Source organism: Pteronotus mesoamericanus, unplaced genomic scaffold (assembly GCF_021234165.1).
Source record: "Pteronotus mesoamericanus isolate MK-2021 breed Mesoamerican mustached bat unplaced genomic scaffold, CSHL_Meso_final contig_181, whole genome shotgun sequence".
Classification (NCBI taxonomy): domain Eukaryota; kingdom Metazoa; phylum Chordata; class Mammalia; order Chiroptera; family Mormoopidae; genus Pteronotus; species Pteronotus mesoamericanus.
The window spans coordinates 11,832,065-11,853,920 of NW_026555077.1; the positions used below are offsets into that span (position 1 = coordinate 11,832,065).

A 21,856-nucleotide genomic window follows, 5' to 3' on the forward strand; every position below is an offset into this window, starting at 1 on the left:
CATCTATTGATGGATACTTACCTTCCTTTCATATTGTGGCTATTGCAAATAATGTTGTAATTAACAAAGAAATGCATACATCTTTCCAAATTAGTGTTTTGAATTTCTTTGGATATATACCCAGAAGTGGACTTGCTGGCTTATAAAGTAGTCCTATTTTTAATTTTTGAGGAATCTCCAAACTGTGTTTCATAGTGACTGCACCAATCTATATTTCCACCAACAGTGCATGAGGGTTCTTTTTTCTCCACATCCTCACCAACACTTGTTTGTTGATTTATTGATAATAGCCATTCTGACAGAAGTGAGGTGATATCTCATTATATTTTAAATTTGCATTTCTCTGATGTCTATTGGCCATTCGTATGTCTTGTTTGGAAAAATGTGTATTCAGGTCCTCTGCACATTTTTTAAAATTGAATTAATTTTGGTTGGGTTGTATGTTCTTTATGAATTTTGAATATTAATACCTTCTCAGATGTATCATTGGTGAGTATCTTCTTCCATTCAGTAGGTCATCTTTTTGTTTCATTGGGTTTCCTTTTCTATGCAAAATCTTTTTAGTTTGACATAGTCCCATTTGTTTATTCCTTTTCTTTTATGTCCCTTGCCTGAAGAGATATATCCAAAAATATATTACTAAGAGCAATGTTAAAGAGTTTACTGCCTGTATTTTCTTCTAGGAGTTTTACGGTTTCAGATCTTAAGTCTTTAATTTATTTTGAGTTTATTTTTGAATAGGGTGTAAGACAGTGGTCTAGCTTCATTTTTTTGCACATATCTGTCCAGTTTTCCCAAGACCATGTATTGAAGGAACTGTCTTTATCTTGTATATTCTTGCCTCCTTTGTCACATATTTATTGACCATATAGGTGGGCATTTATTTCTGGGCTCTCTATGCTGTTTCATTGATCTATGTGTCTCCTTTCATGCAAGTACCTGTGATGGGTAATTTTATGTGTCAATTTTTACTGGCCAGAGGGTCCCCAGATTAAGAATTATTTCTGGGTGTTTCTGTATGAGATTAGCATTTGAGTCAGTGAATTCAGTGACCTGCTCTCCCCCATGTGGTGGGCATCATTTAATCCACTGACGTTCTGAATAGAACAAAAGCCCCCCCTGCAAAATTTGCCTCTTTTTGCTTTCTACCTGCTTGAATTGGAACATCTTACTTTCTGTGACTCTTGGACTGGGTTTGAAACCATTGGCTCCTCTGGTTCTCAGGCCTTTGGACTTAACGGAATTACAAAACTGGCTTTCCTGGGTCTCGAGCTTGCAGACAGCAGATCACAGGACTTCTTACTTCCATAGGAGTCAATCTATCACAATAAATCTCCATATAATATATCAATAAAATATATTATATATTATAAATTACGTATTATATAAATTATAAAATTTATTATAAATTATAAATATATTGTTGACATATTCTATAAAAATACATATTGCTATATTATAAAAATCTCTATTTCTATTACTAGTTTTGTATCTCTGAAGAACTCTTTTTTTTTTTAATTCTCACCCAAGGATATGTTCACTGAGAAGGAGGAAGGGATAGAGAGAGAGATAAACATTGATGTGAGAGAAACATTGGTTGCCTCCTGTGTACACCCTGATTGGGGATCAAACCCGCAAACTTTTGGTCCACAGGATCACGCTCCAATGAACTGGCCAGGGCAGAGAATTCTAACTTTTATTTTTATTACCCACATTTTACAATCCAGAAACTGAGGCAATGACCAATATAAAATATACCCCTAAATCACACAACTACTCTTCACAGCACCCACTACCATGTTATAGTGCTTACGATTAAGTTGATTAAAATATGCTTCACATTTAATATTTTAGGAACATAAAACATAAAGTATATCTGTTATATGTATTTCTTCAGTATATCTAGGGAAATCATTTATGTTTCTGAAATAAGTATTTGGTAGGGGGAACAGAAGGTATAAAACAGAGACTAAAGCTAGAGTATAAATTATGGTTTCTTTCATTTAGAATCGACCTCTGATCGGTTTTAAAAATATTTCTGTTCCTCCATCAGTAAATTAGACATCAACACCATAGCCCCATTTTTTAAAATTGTGGCAAAATATACAATAGAAAATTGGTCAGTTTACTCAAAGTGTATAATTCAGTTGTATTAAGTACATTTTAGTTGTTGTGAAACCATCATTACCATCCATATCCAGAAGTTTGTCAATATCCCAAAAAGAAACTCCATAGTCATTAAAAAATAATTGCCCAATCCCACTTGCTTAGCCTTTGGTAACCTCTGTTGTATTTTCTGTTTAAAAATTTGTTTGTCCATGGCGCTACATATAAATAGAATCATAAAATATTTGTCCTTTTATTTTTTTGGTATGGCTTATTTACCATAGTATAATGTTTTCAAGGTACATCAATGTTGTCACAGGTATCAAAATTTCATTCTTTTTTAAGGCCAACCAGTATTCCATTGTATGTACATACCACATTTTCTTTAGTTCATCTGTAAGTGCACATTTGGGTTTTCACCTTAGGCTATTCTGAATAATGCCCTTTTAATCATATATGTGCAAATATCTGTTTGAGTCCATTTTTTCAGTCCTGCTGTGGGTTCGCGGGGGCGGGGAGAGAGAGAGAGAGAGAGAGAGAGAGAGAGAGTGTGTGTGTGTGTGTGTGTTTGCATATACATGAGAAGTAGAATTTCTGGATCATGTGGTAATTCTATGTTTAATTTTTGAGTATCTGCCAAATTGTTTTCCAAAGTGGCTGCACCATTTTACATTCCCACCATTAATGTACAGGGTTCCAATTTCTCCACATCTTCACCAACACTTGTAATTCTTTCTTTTTCTTTTCTTCTTTTTGTAATAGCCATTCTAATGTATGTAAAGTGGTGTCTTAACTGGTTTTGATTTGCATTTTCTTAACAACTAGTGAAGTTGAGCATTTTATCATTTGTCAGCCTTTTATACAGTTTCTTTGTAGAAATGTCAGGTCCTTTGCCAATTTTTTTTATTTGGGTTGCTTTTATTTGTTTTTATGAGTTGTTGGAGATCTTTCTGTATTGTGGATGTTAATCCCATATCAGATACAGCATTTACAAATATTTTCTCCCATCTGTAGGATGTCTTTTCACTCTCTTCAGAATGTCCTTTGATGAATAAAAGTTTTTAATGTAAGGTCTTTTCTGTTTTTGTTGGCAGTCTTTTGGTGTTATATCTAAGAAGTTATTGCCAAATCCAATTCATGAAATCTTTCCCCTATGTTTTCATCTAGGAGTTTTATGGTTTTACTTCTCACCTTTAAGACTTCGATCCATTTTAAGTTATTTTTGTATATGACTTAAGGTAAGGGTCCAACTGCATTCTTTTCCAGTTGAATATACAGTTTTCCCAGAAGCATTTGTTAAAACAAAACAAAACAATTATTTTCCCATTGAATGACCTTCACACCCTGTTGAAACTCAGTTGAGCATATATGGGAGAGCTTATTTTTGTGCCATGACCTCATTTTGTATAAAGAGGAAACAGGCCCTATAATCCTTTTCCAGGTATGTAGCAGATACTTTCTAATAATGTGAACCTATGAGGTAGAGAAGGGCCATGCCAGAGGGCCTATCATATCTAATCAAAGGATATAGCAACAAAAGAAAAACAAATACCACCAAAAAAGATTTAAAGCACATTTTTATTATAGATAGGTAAGTGTGATTTGTTGTGGCTGAAGGTATGTTTATAATGTATGTACAAGCTTTTCTATATACCAAAGGTATAGTATTTTTCTTTTAATATTTATCTAACATTTTTCTGACAACAAGGAAAGTCTAAATTGGCTGAGCCTATTTTAAATGACAAAAAAAGTGTTCTTTTTTTCCCCCTGGATGTTGCTTTAAAGACTAGTAAGTTTAATTCATTTAGGTCCTAACACATTAAATTTAAGAGCAGTGAAAGAAAATCAATTAATACTACAGAACATGTAATTTCTATAAAGGAGAAATATAAAGTTTTTATAATTTAAAACAGCAGCAATTACAAAAGATTTGCTGAATTAAAACTTTACAAAATATATATATACAAAGTATCATTCCAGATGATCACGGATTTTTAAAACTAGTATATAACACCACCAAAAATCTAACCCAAACCCACTACTGATGTAGCTGGCCTATAACAATTTTTACAACAAATTTTTGTTTAAAAATAAAACAAAAACAAAAGTAACCTCCCAATTCTCTTGTGCATAAGCATAGGTTACAATGTACTGGCTTTGATTCCATAGCCACAAAGAGAATTTTAAAATAGAACAAAGGCTTCACATAAATAATGTTTTACTTGCTATTAAGTATGTGACGAAACAAATTGAAATAAGTGCTAACAACCAAAACAAATCTTGATGTAACCAGTACATACACTCTCTAAGGATGACAAAGACAAAAAAAAAGAAAGAAAATTGTCTATGAAAGCCACAAGCACCTTGTTTTGGAAGAGCACCAAGCAACACGAAAAGGTAACACGTAAGAGGTAGTGTACCACCGGCTAAGATGTATATGCCCACTGGGGACCTGAATACAGCTCGCTATTTGGGAAACTACGACATGTTAGACTGTGGTTTATAATTTTTAGACAGAAGCATTGCACTTTTGGGAGCATTAGCCAGTATTGCTCCATAGTGCTCTGCACCTCCAGCTGTCTAAGGGGTACTTTGCTCTCAGTCAAAAAATATAGGATACCCTGAAGAATTCCATGTTTAAAAATCTTCAGTTCTAGGGAATTTTCTAAGAAAGCTCAGATCAACATAATGTTTAAAAGACTTAAATACTTTATCAATTATAGTCCTTTAAAGAGTGACTTCTCCCTCTTAGGAGGAAGTCTTTTCTTCCTGAGATTAAGATTTAGCCAATGCTTTTATTCCATGCATTTCATAATGATACTATCTTTCTGTTTATGTTTTTTCCTCTGCAGCAATTACCTGGCCGAGAGTGTGAATTCGGAACTAATTCAGAGACGTTAGAGAAAGCATACAGAACTGCTTTCAACGTAGTACTTTCGTTCAGCTTTGAGATGAGGAAGTTTTTGTATTTCAATTACTGGAAGTTGATTGGGGTCCTGGGTGTGAAAAAGGAATTTTGCTTTATGCCAGCTGCCATCTTGAATCTGTAAAATAAGAACAAAATGCTTTAACATGTAATTGTTTCTTTAGCAGTCATTCTCAGCAAGCAATGTTTTTCATAGGCGATGTAGACTTATTTTAAGGATTAAAGACAATAAGTAGAAAAGTGTGTAGAATGATGCCTGGCACATAGTGCTCAATAAATGGTAACAGTTACTGTGAATAATTGAAAACATGGACTTATTCCTTTCTTGAAATTGCATTGTGTGTTCTGATTTTTCAGTTCCAGGGGCTAAGGCTAGCCTTCTGCTTCTGTTGTCTGTGAATCATTAAACCAGATGTGAAATAGAAGGCTGCACAATTCCTAATATGATTAATAACCATCTGTTCTGTGTTCTTTTATTTGGGACTAATTCTTCAAGATGGGCTTTTTTCTTGGATGAAAGGGAATGAGTTATCTCAACCTCTCTTTACTTTACACAGAAATAACCAGAATTGCTTCTGCCAGAAGTAAATTGTAATTCTGTTAAGTCATCTTTTAGGTTTCTTTTTTTCCTCATTCTGTGGTTACTATATAGTTTCCTTCTTTCCTATCTTCCTTCTAGACCTTTGTTTCTCTTATTATTGTATGCTCTTTTGTTTCTGATAAAATCTATTAGGGAACAAAACTATCATTAAGTAGCCTATTATTTAGCTTCAATAAGACAAAATAGAGAAACATAATTGACTAGTTTAGTGAAGTGTTTTATTCAGAAGTTAATTCACTTATTCACAGGATTATTACAGTATGAATTTTAAAATTTGAAGGAACTTTAGAGATTATTTAAGCTACAAATTGTTTTAAGTTTTAAGGCAGCTGAAGCTCACTGAAGATAAACTACTAAAATCATAAGCTCAATGGGATAGCTAGCTTAGAGTTCACTGTGTAAGACACTGTTAGATTTAACTCATTGTCTTTTAAGCAATGTTTATTGAACACTAGGTATGTTTGGTACAGTTGAATAGGATGTGATCCTCTATTTTCTTACAGTGCTTAGGAAATATAAAGATGAATAAATCGAACTTTTCTGAATTTTAGCAGCTTATACATCTAGTTGGTGAGAGGAAAAATATAAACAAATAACCATAACATAAGACCATATATGGTAGGTGCAATATAAATAATGAACGAGTGCTATGTTACTCATTTCCAATTGGAGTTGTCAGGAAAAGCTTCATGAATTCAGAACTGAGAATTTAAGATAGCCCTTTTGTATGCCTAAAATTTCCACTTGGTTAGAGAGGTAGAGGAGGTCATTTCAGAGGAAGGGAATGGCATGAGTAAAACAAAACAACAACAATAAATAAAACAACTGGAAAAGTAAAAGGTAGTTGTAAAAATAAGCCTAACATGGGGTTAAGTACACAGATTTTATCCTGGGAGAGATTTTGATAGAAATCCAGGTACCATCATTTCTTTCACATATGAAATGGGAATACTAAAAACCTACTTAATAGGGTTGTGAGGATTAAATGAGATTTTGATTAAAAGTCCCTAGCAGTATAGTGTGGCATAAGGTTTGGAGTTGCTCACATTAGCAGACTGATCTCTGCCTTCACTTTCTTACGTATAAAATGAGACTAACAATTTCCTCACAAAGCTGTTATACCTAAATAAAATAATGTATGTGATACATGGTATCTGCTCTGTAATAAACCCCCAATACTTCATATCAATAGTAGGAATTGTTGTCGACGTGATGGAGATGATGACGAAGAGCAGCTCAGTTTGGCCATAGTCTCGGGTAGACTGCCAGTGCATGCCCAAGCTGGGAAGGTAGGCTGACTCTTCTAAGTGCTGAACAGAGAGACGGTAAATTTGGATTGTGCCTCAGAGATAGTAGTAAGTCACTGAAAATTTCCAGACAAAACTGTAGAAGTTAAATGAATCTGTTGGTAATATTGATGTCTTCACTTATGCAGAATGAGCCATATACTTCTGACTGCCTGTGATTTTTCAAATAACCAGGGAACACTTATCTGGAAATGTTATTACAAAGTAGAGTTCCCTGGAAATGGCAACAGGTAGTAAATCATGGGCACCACAGTACACAAGAACACCCGAAGTCATTAAAATATGTTCATCAATAGACAACTCTGTTCTCTCAACAGGAATTGGCAAACTGTTTTGTAAAGGACTGGATAGTGAATGTTGTAGGTTTTGTGGGGCATGTGGTATTTGTCACATTTACTCAATTCTGCCATTGCTATAATAGATACTAAATAAGCAAATGAGTGTGGATGTATTCCAATAACATTTATTTACAAAAACAAGTGGTGGGCTAGGTTTGGTTTGTGGACTGGGGTTTGCAAATACATATCCTATAAAATGTTTTAAAAATAAAGAATTTCATAACATTCATTATTTAATTTTAATAAAAATGGGCTATAATTCAACTATTGATTGGCAGGGCAGCCAATCTGCAATTATGCCCATATTTGATATCAAGTATAGAGACTGGCAAAATGAAATTGACCTGCCTGTAAATCCTGTTTTCCATGAGGTAATGAGACACAGAATCACAGTGGTGAAAATATATACAAGAAAGCTATTTATCTATATATCCTGTCTGTCTGTCTGTCTGTCTGTCTGTCTATCTATGATGTGATTATTCCACATGGGAAATAAAAATTAATGTATTAACACCTGTTTTCATATAAAGTCCATGGATGACCAATGGACGTGACAAGAGTTGACAAGACATGATATAAGCAAATGATTTTGAAAAATGTATGGTTATTACAAATCAGAACATTAAAACTTACTATACTATTGCATATGCAGTTCACAATTAAAGTCTTACTCTCATTATTTTAATTTTTTAGTTTTATAAATTTTAAGTTAGTTATATTGAACAATTCTAAAAGTGCTATTCCCTTTCTTACCTTGCAGTCATCCGAGAGCACTTTAGGTTCAAGCAGAGTTTTTTCTTCAAAAATCTGGCCATTCCATCCCTTGAAACCAAGAGGCCATCCTGAGCCACTTGTCCGGGCACTTGTCCACACTGGAGTGTTTAGACAGTGAATGGTGATGATTTGGGTGGCTTCTGAGCTCAGTAAATGAAGAAAGTTCATCTGGACTTTTCCAACTGCAAACTCCAACTAATGTCATGGAAACAATATGTAGGTCATAAGATGTGGCAATTGAGAAACTTATACTTTGGGGAAACTTGGGGAAAGCCCTTGAAAGACAGCATTGAGAAAGCTACTTTTCTTGGCATTTAAATGCCAGTCAGTGGTGTGCTCATAAATGCTTAATCACTGGCACTTGCAGGGGCTGGGGTGGGAGAGTGGGTGGGAATCCCTGATCTATAGCATTTTCTGATTTCCATCGTATAAGCGCTCCCATGATGGCTGATTTCAGGCTGTCAAGGTAGCGTCACTGAACATGGAGTTGGGAAGAGATGTTAACTATAGGCTCTGTGAGTCAGTCTGAGCTGGTTTCAGCAGAACACTAGGCTACCAGGTAAGGTAAAAAAATGAAGATAATTTTCATAATGTTATCTAAAATGCATTAGGAATTTGTTGTTGATTAATAATTTAATATTTTTTCCCTAAAAACCTGAAATTCTGTCTATACTTCCATTTGCAGGGTTTTTTTTAAGTATATAAAGGGAAGTTACAAGTTGTAATAATAACTTGGTTGATTAACTTTAACTGAGAGCTTTCAAAGATAACGAAAGCATCTTATTCTTTGTGTTGCCAGCTCTGATGTAGTTTCAGTCATATAGTCATAAATGTCTACTGAATAAATGAATGCATGAAAAGACATTAGCTAATAAAGTAAATAATATAGGGAAAAATTGGAGCAAGAAGGTCTGATTGTACATATTCAAGGCTTAAGCCAAGATGAGGAATTTATATTAAATTCCAAACATAAAATTAGAAAAATATCAGTTAGGAGGTAACAGAGAAACAAAAAATAAAACAACATAAAATGCAAAGCTCTAGGAAAAGAAAAGAAAAGCAAAGGAAGGGCATAGGATGAAAATATGGAAGGATCACCATAAAGAACACCAGAGTCTAAGCAGTTAAAAATGCCTCATTTAACAGATGAGAAGCACAAACTTGTAAAATATTTAAACTTTCTGAGCCTTAGTCTCCTTATTGATCAATTTGGTAATAATATGGATATGACAGGGTTGTTATGAAGATTTGAGGTGCCAAGTGTCATTGACCTATGTCAGTGTCTGGCCCAGAGCAGGCTCTCTGGTGGCTCACAGCATCCTTTCCCAGGGTAATACCAGAATAGAAACTAGAACCCAGGTCCCTAATTCCAAGTCTACCTTCTTTCTGCTACCTGCCCAGTCTTCCTCAGGTTGACTTTATGGATAAGAAAGATGGAAGAACTGATTCAGTCAAGAAAAGAATTGAAGTGCAGCTCTTTCAGTGCTCCTGCCCCCCTTGCATACCTTCCCTCTCTTCTATGATCATCCAAGTAAAAATCCTGGGCCAAATCCATGGAAATGAACAGATAACATGAATATTGGGAAGGAGGACTATCATGCTAGAGGTATACAGGTTCCCTAAAAATAGAAGAATCCTTCCTTCCTCTGCCTTGGGGCAATAATGGTGAATGCCTACTGAGATGAACTGGTGAAACTCTCTGGGCAACGAATGGATATTTTAGGAGGAGAGAGCAGTCTAACAATAAGCAGTTAGAAAGACTAACGGACTGTACATTTTAGCTGCTGCTTTGGTTTTTTTTTAAATCATGGACAAAACACAAAGAAGCACATGTATCAGTTCTTTGCCAATGAGAAATAAGTTCTTGGTAATACCAAGCTTGTTTAACTAAAAAAAGAAATGCAATTTTGATTTCATCAATGTATGTTATAGGTAGAACTAAGCGTTAGGTTTAATAAATGCTTGTTACAATACCCAGTGTTATGCCAAGCTAACTTTCATTCATTCTAAACATTCGATATAAAGAATTATACTTGAAAGAAGTTTTAAATAATAGTCAGTAGACATCTAACAGAAGTTATTTTGAGCTCAATTGCCATATAAAAGGCAAATTCTGTGGCAACATTTCTCTTTTAATGATCATATAATTTTCAGTAAAATTTTAGGTAACTGATTACTGATCACAAACCCTCCTCTGTTTAGGAGTTTTCTAACGTATGTGCGTGCATACAAACATGTTTCACATTTTAAAAGTATAACCAGTAGAGTAAGCCAAGATAAACCAATTGTAAAAATACACAAACAAAATGTCAAGATTTACTAAGATTATTTTTTGAAAACAAAAATTTCCTTCTCATATATTAATAACATTCATTTATTTAAAGCACTAGAATTTTAAAAATCATTGTTCACTGATACTGGGCAAATACTGACATGTATTCGAAAACTCAATACATACCTTTGTTACAGGAACAGGAGATAAGCATGTCTGACCACCAGCACTGAAGTTGCAGAAAACCTCAATGGCATCTGAAGGGCATCCAAGATTTGGATCAATCCAGTATTTCCCTATTAATGTATTGTAAACCATAAAGATATTTAAAGGGCATATTAAAATATATTTGAAACAGCCTTACAAATTATTATACTTTAAGTATATATTTTGTCTTACCTGCAAAAACTTAGATTATAGAAATATTTGCACTTAGTGAATAAGTGGAAGCTGCAAACATTATATAAAATTAATACTGAAAAAATACTATATTTTTCACATACCTATCAACCTAAGGGCAATTCATAATTTAAATAAAAATGAGAGAATGGCTGAATTTATTGCTTCATTCTACAGATAAGATGAGCTGAGCACCTTAAAGCGAATTGTCAAAAGTTACATAATAAATAGAAAAGTTGGATCTAATGTAGTATATGTGTATATTTCTTTTTTTTTTAATTATTTATTTACTTTTTAAATACATTTGTCTCTGCCTTCCCCCCCTCTTTCCCTTGCCCCCTCCCACCTTCCCTCCCTCAATGTGTATATTTCTGATCTACATTTCTTAAAATAAATATATTGTAAGTGAAGTAAGCCAGTCAGAGAAAGACAAATACCATATGATCTCGCTTATATGCAGGATCTAGTGAACAAATAGAAACAGAAGCGTGGATACATGGAACAGACTGACCGCTGTCAGAGGGGAAGGGGAGGAGGAACAGGATGAAAGTAGGCGAAGGGATTAACGAAAAATACATATGCATGACCCATAGACACAGACACACACAGCAGTGTGGTGATGGCTGAAGGAAGGGGTGGGAGCTCAGCTGTGGGCAAAGTCGGGGGGAAATGAGGATTTCTGTAATCATATCAACAATAAACAAAGTTTTAAAAGAAACCAATAAAAGAACCAAGAAAAAAGAAATAAAAGTAACTTTGGCAATCTCCTTTAGGTAAAATGTATATTTATTATAATTGAAAAAAAAAACCTTTTATTTTCAGAAATAAAAATACACAGTAATACTGTGTTTCCCTGGCTTATTCCCTCTGTCAGTCTCCCAGTTAACTGTTTAAACCTTTTTCGTCTCCCTCAAATTTATTCTACCCATTCCTTCTTCCTTATTCTTGACTGATGAGCTTTAATTTCTGAGATAAATGAAGCAATCTAAAGAAAACTTACATAAGCTCTGCCTATTACATCTACCCTCTTAGCTGTACTTGCACAAATACATCCTGCCTTCCCTCTGTGAGTAGACTGTGTTGTTGTTGTATATGGCTTTTCTTGTCTATTATAGCTTCAGTTTTAAATTCTTACATCTTTTTTTCCCCCTTTGGAGTCAGTTTCTATTTTCTGCTGTTTCTGCCAGGTCTCATTCATGGTGATATGTCGACTAGTATGTTTGCTGATTGCATGCTGGGCACTACATTTAAAATTCTTTTTGGAAATAATTTGATCTCTATGATGATGTTATCTTTCATAGAAGATTTTGGTTTCTGTCATATAAGAGGGGTTACAGCAGTATGGAGCCATCTTAGTCTAAGTTCTAAGTTTAAGATTTTCTAAGCTAACTTCATGATGTAAAACTATGCTGCATTTTTTATAATTATATTTTATTGCTTATGCTATTACAGTTGTCTCAATTTTCCTCCCTTTGTCCACCTTTACCCAGCCCCCTCCTACTCCCTCAGGCAATACCCATACCATTATCCGTGTCCACGAGTCCTGTATGTATGTTCTTTAGTTACTTTAATTCTCTGTTACACTTTACATCCCCATGGCTATTCTGCAACAACCAATTCGTACTTCTTAATCCCTTCATCTTTTTCACCCATCTCCTGATGGGCACCCCCCAAACATGGGCAACCATCAAAATGTTCTCTGATTCTATGATTCTGTTCCTGCTCTGCTTGTTTATTTTGTTTTTTAGATTAAATTGTTCATAGATATGTATTTATTGCCACTGTTCATATTTTTTATCTTCTTTTTTAAGGTGATGCTTTAACATTTCATATAACACTGGTTTGGTGGTGGTAAACTCCTTTAGCTTTTTCTTGTCTGGGAAGCTCTTTATCTGCCCTTCGATTCTAAATGATAGCAGCTTTGCTGGAGAGGGTAATCTTAGTTGTAGGTCTTTGTTTTTCATCACTTTGAATATTTCTTGCCAATCCCTGCTAGCCTGCAAAGTTCTGTTGAGAAATCAGCTGACAGTCTTATGGGGGCTCCCTTGTAGGTAACTAACTGCTTTTCTCTTTCCGCTTTTAAGATTTTCTTTTTGTATTTAACCTTTGGCATTTTAATTATGATGTGTCTTGGTGTGGGTCTCTTTGGATCCATCTTGTTTGGGACTCTCTGTGCTTCCTGGACTTGCATGTCTATTTCCTTCACCAAGTTAGGGAAGTTTTCTGTCATTGCTTTTTCAAGTAGGTTTACAATTTCTTCTTTCTGTTCTCCTTCTGGCACCCCCATGATGTGAATGTTGGTATGCTTGAAGTTGTCCCAGAGGCTCCTTATACTATCCTCATTTCTTTTTTTGAACCCTTTTTTCTTCTTGCTGTTCAGATGGTTTTTTGCTTCCTTATGTTCTAAATCACTGATCCGATTCTCGGCTTCATTCACTCTACTGTTGATTCCCTGTAAAGTGTTCTTTATTTCAATTGGTGTATCCTTAATTATGGACTAGATCTTTTTTACGCTGTTGAGGTCCTCACCAAGTTCCCTGAGCATCTTTATAACCAGTGTTTTGAACTCTACATCTGAGAGATAGGCTTATCTCCATTTTGTTTAGTTCTTTTTCTCGAGTTCTGTTCTGTTCTTTCATTTGGGCCATATTTGTCTCTTTATTTTCGAAGCCTCCCTATCTTTGTTTCTATGTATTAAGTAGAGCAATTACATCTCCCAGGCTTGACAGTGTGGCTTAATGTAGTAAGCATCCTGTAGGATCCAGTGACACAGCCTCCCTTTTTACCTAAGCTGGAACTCAAGGTGCACCCACCATGTGGGCTGTGTACACCCTTGTCCAAGGTCAGCCACCACCTGTGTTCTGCCTGTGGTCACACAGCATTAGCTACAAAGTGATCAGCAGTTGGCTGCTACTTGTGCTAGGCTGGAGGTCCCCAGGAGAGGCCAAGCTGTGAATCAAGGCCAGCTGCTCCTAGTGCCAGGCCTGGGGCAATTTAGTGAGAGGTACAGGACTCACTGAAGCCAGGTGCTACTTTTTGAGAGAATTCGGGTAAATCTAAAGCATAGGCCAAGACAAGCCATTCACATGAAAAAGTCACTGGAAACAGCTTGGGTGGGCCTGAAAGTTGGGTGGAGCAGGGTTTCCAGGAATCACCAGGGTGGGGCAAACAATGTAAGCCAGCTTGATGGAGTCTCAGATATGGCACCTGCCTGCTGGCTCTGTGGCTCTGTGGCTCTGTGGGGGTAGGGATCAGAAAAGGAACATTGTCCTCTGCCAGTACTTTAGTCTGGGAGGAAGCTGCCCTCCAGCTCTTGCCCTGACACCGCACAAGTCAGTTCTTCCCTGTTTTTCTCTGGTGCCTTTCAATCTGCTGCGCTGGTGCTGTAGCTCAGAGGGAATGAGTCTGAGTAATCTGTGTGCGGGTCCTTTAGGAGGAAATGCCTGGGATTCTGGAAATTTCTATCTTTCACAGCCTCAATCACTGCTGGTTTTTACAGCCATAAGTTATGGAGACACCCTTCTGGCTGAAACTGTGAGCTGGGAAGCCTAGTGTGAGGCTGGGACCCCTCACTCCTGAGATAGTCCTCCCAATTTTTATCTGCCACATGTGGGTGTGGGGCCAGCCCATTCCATGTCTGCACCCCTTCTACCAGTCTCCATGTGTTTTCTTCTTTAATTCAGCAGTTGTAGGACTTCCATTCAGCTTGATTCCTGGAAGTTTTGAATAATGGTTGTTCTGTAGTTTAGTTGCAGTACTGATGTGGTTGTGTGAGGATGCGAGCCTTGTTTACCTATGCCGCCATTGACCGGAACCCTTAGGCTACAATTCATATGAATGCATCTTTTCTTCCTAGAGTGGGTCCTTTGAAAGCCTAAGTCCTACTGTAGGTGGGCCACAGGTTCCTACTTTTGATCCCTAGCCTTAGGAAGCCACCAAAACCACTACTTTGCTTCCAAACACATCCAGGGAAAAAGTAGCTCTAACTGTGTGTTTATCACTCTGCTGTCTTCTTCAAACTCTGGCTTGAAAAGACATGAAAACAACCAAAGTGTCTTTGGTAGATGAGTAGATAAATAAGATATGGTACATGCAGAGTGGGGCAAAAGTGGGATTTCAGTTGTTTGTATGGAAATTAATACAATAATTAATAAATAATAATACAAGAATAAAACTCTGGGTTTCGTATACTTGTAACTGTAAATCTACTTTTGCTCCACCCTGTATATACAGTGTACTACTATTCAGTCACAAAAGGAAATATTGCCATTTGTGACAACATAGATGGATCTTGAGAATATAATGTTAAGCAAAATAAGTCAGATGGAAAAATCAAGAACCATATGCTTTAACTCATATGTGGGATATCAAATTGAAAGCAACAAATAAATAAACAAGATAGAAAAAGAAACAAAAACTCACAGACACAGATAACAGTATGGTGGTTACCTGAGGGAAAGGGAGATGCAGAGGTAGGTAGGGGAGAGGAAGTAAAGGGGGTCAAATACATGGTGAAAGAAGGAGATTTGACTTGGAGTGGTGAGCACACAGTGCAATATACAGATGATGTATCATAGAATCGTACACTTGAAACCTACATAATTGTATTAGCCAATGTCACCCCAATAAATTTAACAAAATTTGTTTAAAATTTGGCTTGAACATTCTTCACTACTTTGCTAGTTATTTAATGCTTTTCAATTAATTTTTAAAAATAAAATTAGCCAACTTTTTTCTTTACAAAATAATTTTATTTTTTATTTTATTTTTGTTTTGTGATAAATATTTTATTTTAAAATATTTTAGATTCCCATGTTGCAAAAATAACACAGAACTTTTCCTTATAGCCCCTTTATCTATCTTCCACTAACATTCACATATTATGATACTATGGTACATTTGTCAAAACTAAGAAATTGACCTTAAGACTCTACTCTTAAATAAACTGAAGACTCTAATCAAATTTTACCAGTTTTCCACTAATGTTCTTTTCCTTTCCAGTATCCAATTCAGGATATCATCACAATACATACTGAACATATTTCCTTAGTCCTTTCCAATATGTGACAGTTTCTCACTCTTTCATGGTTTTCCATGATTTTGACAGCTTTGAAGAGTCCTATTCAAGGTATTTGGTAGAATGCTTCTCAATTTGATTTTATATGAGTTTGCTCACGATTAGACTGGGGTTATTAGCCAGGCAATTTGAGTTACCTGCTTCATTACTAGAAGTGGAAACTCTGGCTCTACTCCTTTATCTTAAAATCTAATAAGGTTTTAACTCCTACCATTCCTCCAAACAATTCTTATGAAGGTCATCAAAGATCTTCATATTGTTAAATCCAGTGGCTTTTCTCAGTCTTCATCTTACTTGACATTAACCCAGTTGATTACTTCCTCTTCAGGCAAACCATTTTCATCACTCCACATTCATCTTAGCTTTCTTTGCTAGTTCCCCATCATCTCCCAGATCTCTAAACACTGGATAGCACTAAGGCAAAGTATTTAAACTTCTTCTCTTTTTTTCCTTTACCTACTTTTTGGGTTTAAACTGGGAAAAATAACCTTTGAATTGGGCCAAACCAATACTGTATTCCAAACAGGAAATACAAAGCTAACAGGAAAACATAATTATGGCTACCAAACTGAAAGAGACATTCTAAAGACATTCTTTAGAATTACCACTGCCATGTATAGCTAAGAATAATTTAGCTTATCTGTACCTATTTCCTTCTTGACTTATTAACACCATTCCTTCTTTGCATGTAATTGTTCCCCTTCCCTTCCTTATAAAAATCCCTTGCCTTCACCCTCTAACTAGAACACTATTTGGGTTTCAGCCTGAATCAGAGCTTTCCGAATAGCTATTCTTTTGGATCTCAAATATATACACATTTGTTGACTTTCACTTGGGCCTTTTATTTTTAGATTAACAACCTACATCCAAATTATCAACAAAAACTGCTGGCTCTGCCTTAAAGTATATCCAAAGATTTGACTATTTCTTATCTCTTGCCCTGCTCCCAATTCCAGTCCAACCTATCAGCATCTTTTACCTGGATTATTCAATAGCCTTCTCAGTGGCTTCTTCTACCCTTGTCTTGATTATATTTGTACTATGTCAGCCACAGTAACATTTTAAAAATCTAAGTCAGATAATGTCATTCCTTTTCTGAAAAATGCCCAATGGCCTCTCATCTTATTCAAAGTAAAAGCGGGAGCCCCTGGAGGAGTCTACACAATCGAATTATTTGATGGCTTTCTGACTTCATTTCCTACCACTCTCTACCTTACGCGCTCTCCCAGTCACACCGGCCTTCTTCCTAATCGTAGAACATGCTAAGCACACTCCCGGGCACAGGACTTGTGCACTTGTTCTTCCTGCCTAGCAATGTTTTTTTGCCGCCTTTCCTGTAGCTGGTTGCTATACCTCCTTTCGACATTGCTCAAATGTCGCTTTCTCAGAGATGCCTTATCTAACTCTCTCTTTAAAACATCACCCCCATTCCACTTTCTGTCATACCCCTCTTCCCTGTTCTTCTGTGTTTCTCTAGAGCACAGACTGCCTCCTAGTAATTAAAGTATCTTTGGACATAAACACTTTTCTTATACCTTGCAATCCACACCATATTTAGCTATTTCTCTCTCCTATTTGGAAGGCAGGCCTTGAATTAGATTTCATTGATTTGTATGTCTTACAATGTCTTTGTTCATTTCAAGTCTATAGAATTGCATTTTTATGCCCTCATATATGGGAAAGAATCAAACTAAGAATTACTATAGACAGCTCTAACTGTAAATATTATTTTAGTTTTTATTGTAATCCAGGGCATAAAATATATATAGAAGTTAAGCATTTTATTCACATAAATAATATTTTCATTGTATTTTTAGAATTGAAGTAGATTTTTTGACAAGAATAAGTGTGTGTGTGTACATAGTATGTACATATACATAAAATATGGACTACTATTCACTCTATAGAATGATATAATATAGTTTTTTTTCAAATCAGCTTATGTGTCATTGTGTTGGGACTAGCTTTTAACAAAAAAAAGATAACTACTAATGTTGACTGTACAGCTGACCAAAAAAAAAAAAAAATAAGTGACATTGTAGCAGACAGAATTTACCTATCATCAGATAATGATGACTACTCCACTTGTTTTAAAATTTTTCCTTGATGGTTCCTCTAAATTTATTTTTACACATCTAGTTAATGGATATTAGGGTACCCTTGTAGAGATAAGAAAATTCCAAGAATAAAAAAGCACTCCATTTTCATAATCCTTGATTATGAAATGAGGTTTGAAATTCCATCTCATGTAAAAACTGTAACTTTAGGAGGTACGGTGGAGGGGGTTCTATGATATCTTTCTTTGTATCACCAACTTTGGTAGTACTGATAGGTGCTCTGGTCAACCCGAAAGTCCTCCCTTCCTATTTTAATTTTAATATGAATGTGATATATCCCAAGAACAAAGTATAAGAAAGTGATACAGCAAGGGGCAGGGTGGGAAAAATTAGGGATTAATAAGGATGTGTAGTAGAAGACCTTTGTAATGTCTTTAGGAAAAGATATTTGACATCAGAAGCATGTCTCCCACAAAGAGTATTTGGTTCTTGATAACATTAAAACGCCTTCTGCCAGGCGTTTATCAGAATAATCACTATTTGGAATGAATAGTGGTTCATTCCAAATCTCAAACATAACTCTGATGTGAAATGAAACTACACATCAGAGTTAAAGGAAACCAAGAACTTACCATCTGATACTTTGTGTTCACAGTTAAGCAAATCTTTGCAGATTCGTGCTGGGTTATCTCTTGTGCCAAGAGGATTCTTGATGCTGTGCAATAAATTGCTAAGGTAGTTCAGGGTTTTGAATATCTCTGCACTGTAGTCAATTAAAGTCACTTCAGTATTCTGGTAGCTCTGCCAAGTCATCATAAAAATGATATTAGCAAAAATGCATAGAGTACCCATCAACAATAGGAAACTAATGATCAACACAGATCAAGGCAGAAAAACAATGTATTCCTATTATGTGCAATGATTTGGGAGTAGGATGTAAAAAGTGGTTTATCTTTAAATATAAGCATATGTGTAAGTTGGGTAAAATGATTCTAAACAGATTAAATTCACACTCAAAAGCCTAGTTTTCAAAGTGGCATAAAACTTAAAAATTATTATGCTCACTGCATAATGTTTTTAAAAAATTATATACCAAATAATTAGAGTTTAAATAAGAAAAATGAGTAGTGATGATAGGTCTCATTTAAAGAAATGGCCAACTTCATTTATTTCCTTCCACAGCATCAAGTTCCTTATTAAGAAATCCTTTAACAATATTACATTTTTGTTTTAAACGTATTCCTTAAAAAATATCCTGTGTAAATATTTCTGTTTATTAAAATCATTTACTTTGCCCTTAAAATGGTTTCATTCTTTTAAATCTGTTTTAAATATAATATTTGAGATAAAGCTGCATTTTGGCCGCCAAAAAAAAGTTTCTGTTTAATTTGTATATTGAGACTGCCAATGTAAATAAAACCAGATATATTACCTCCATCTGTAGGGCTGTATGTGATTCAATCAAGACTTGAATAGCAGCATTGATATCCATTTGTTTCTGTGTAAAACAAAACCATTTGAGATCAGCAATAAGATCAACACTGAGTGCTCTAAAGTAATGGCTGTAAATTCTGAAAGCACTGCTGTTAAAAGTATACTAGACTTATTATCTGAAAGGGGTTGGTACCTCTTATGGTTGGACAGATCTTGCATATATTGCCTGCCTATCTGAAAGGACAATATGCTGCCTTCATCCAAATTTCAGAAGTCTCTTAATTAAAACAGGACCAAAGTCTAGAGCCCTCAAATGAAAAACTATTTGTCTCTGCTGCAAGAAACACACCAAAAGTTACTCAAATGGAAGAAGAATGAAATATGATCCCCTCAGTTAATAAATTGTAAAGTCAAGAATAAATAACTGTAATAATTTTTAAGTTACATTCTTGGAATGAAAATAGAATAAAATACTACTGTCCTGAGGTAGTCACATTAGTTTAACCTGATACTTCTGTGGTCTTAAAAACAATTTTTAAAGTTGGAAAATGTACCATTAGTCCCAAAAGAAATAATACAGTATAAGTCCAATCTTCTCCTGTATTTAATAAGAGATATTTTTAGAGAAAAGGCACAGCATAACCATTTGTAAATGTATTTCTGTGTTTTCGTTTTTTTAAAAAGCTTGGAAACTAAAAAGCATGACTTGGGAGAAAGCTCTCAGAAACTGCATCTGTGTAAGCAAATCAAGCAATCCAATTTCTTTCATAATAATTGTATAGCTAATACATCTCTTTACTTGGAGGTCCATATAATAGAAGCTGTTTTCAACAGATCTTTCATAGCTCATGGTTGGTAATTTGCAAAACTCTTTAAAATGATGGGACAATCAATAAAATGGACTTTACCTTGCCCCAGCATGTGGTTTTCATATTGGAAAATAATCGACTCATTCTGTGTGTGTGTGTGTGTGTGTGTGTGTGTGTGTGTGTACATACATATATATATATGCTGCCAAACACTATGATACATATTGAGGATAGAATGGTAAGCAAAAAAGGAAACTTACTCTTGTGGAACCGAAGTTTAAAGAGAGAGAAAGGCATTAACCAAATCATCTAAAAAAATACATAATAACAAACTGTGATATGTGTCATTAAAGGAAAGTACATGGACCTCTGAGATAAATTAGGGCATATGAATCAACTCTGGAAGACATAAGAGGTTTGGGAGGGACAGATCAGGGAAGGCTTCCTGGAGGCTGTGACATCTGCGATGAGAAATGAAGAATAAATACAAATTATTAGAAGAAGGGGAGGGAGGGCTTTCCAGGCAGAGGTAACAACCTTGACAAAGGCTGTTAGAGGAGCATGGCCTGTACAATAAACAGGAAGTATTTTAGGCTATTTAGAAATAGCCTAAAAAGTTCTGTACAGGTTTAATAATTCTGACCACCATGCACATATGAATGGGGAGATTTTGGACATAAATTACACAAAAATATTGCCACTAAACACAGACAACTAAATTAAGTACTAATCAATAGTCACCTTCATATTTTCCAGGTGGTTTGCAAATAGGGCTTTAATCTTACAAAACCTACCATAGCAGTCCTCGGACTCTTCAGAATTAGAATCATTTTGCACATTTAAAAGTTAAGGACTGTAAACAACTTTCATTTATCTGAGTTATAACTTTTGATATTTAATATAGTAAAAATTAAAACAAATTTTAAAACTACTTATATTAACTACTTTAAGACAATAAATATATTATATGTGAATACAAACCATTTTTTAATGAAAAGTAATTGCACTTTCCAAAACAAAAATAATGTGAAAGGAGTGGTTCTGTTTTACACTTGATACATCTCTTTAATGTCTGGGTTAACGTGTTTTTTTTGCTTCTGTATTCAATCTGTTATATGTTACTTTAGTTTAAATATACAAAACACCATTTCAGCCATGTTAAAGTGTCCAATTCAGTTAGTTGCTTTTGGAAGAGTCACTATGTAATGCAAACATTATCATTATTTAATTCTGGCACATTTTTATCAACTCTAAAAGAAACCCTGTATTCATTAAACAGTCACTCCTCATATTTTTCCTATTCCATTTCATTAAAAAATGCTAAATGGTATCATTAAATTGGTCTCATGATCCACTGACTAATAAGTCATATAACAGTCTGAACTAATTATCAAATAATTACTAAGCGAACTTCTATCTCTAATTCTGTAATCCCATTCCATTCTAGACATTGTTTCTCCCCAAGCAAAGTATTCTAGTTTGGAAGATTCCCACTGAAATTTTCTAAGAGGTGCAGCTTGCTTTTTTTTTTTTTTGTATTTAGTTACTTATTTATTCATTCAATAAATAGTTTTTAAGAGCTTAAATGGAAAAAGAAAATAATCCCTACCTTCAGAGATTTCATGATCTAGTAGAGGAAAACTGGCATGAAAATAGATGAGTATGAAAGAAAAAGGGGAAGTGATCAGTCCTATCTGGCAGTGTTATAAGGGGTCTAAATTAAGAGGAGTTTCACAAAAGGTGATCATAAGTTGAG

At 35.0% G+C, this 21,856-nt stretch overlaps 1 protein-coding gene across 1 annotated transcript in view; it reads right to left on the minus strand.

Moving 5' to 3' along the window:
- Positions 1–5,003: 5,003 nt before the first annotated feature.
- The window catches only part of COL24A1 (collagen type XXIV alpha 1 chain), a 299,775-nt gene continuing 282,922 nt past the window's right edge, over positions 5,004–21,856 (minus strand). The window contains 5 exon segments of the mRNA XM_054566926.1: positions 5,004–5,150; positions 8,032–8,247; positions 10,511–10,620; positions 18,490–18,658; positions 19,290–19,355. Coding sequence (XP_054422901.1) covers positions 5,004–5,150; positions 8,032–8,247; positions 10,511–10,620; positions 18,490–18,658; positions 19,290–19,355 — 708 coding nt within the window.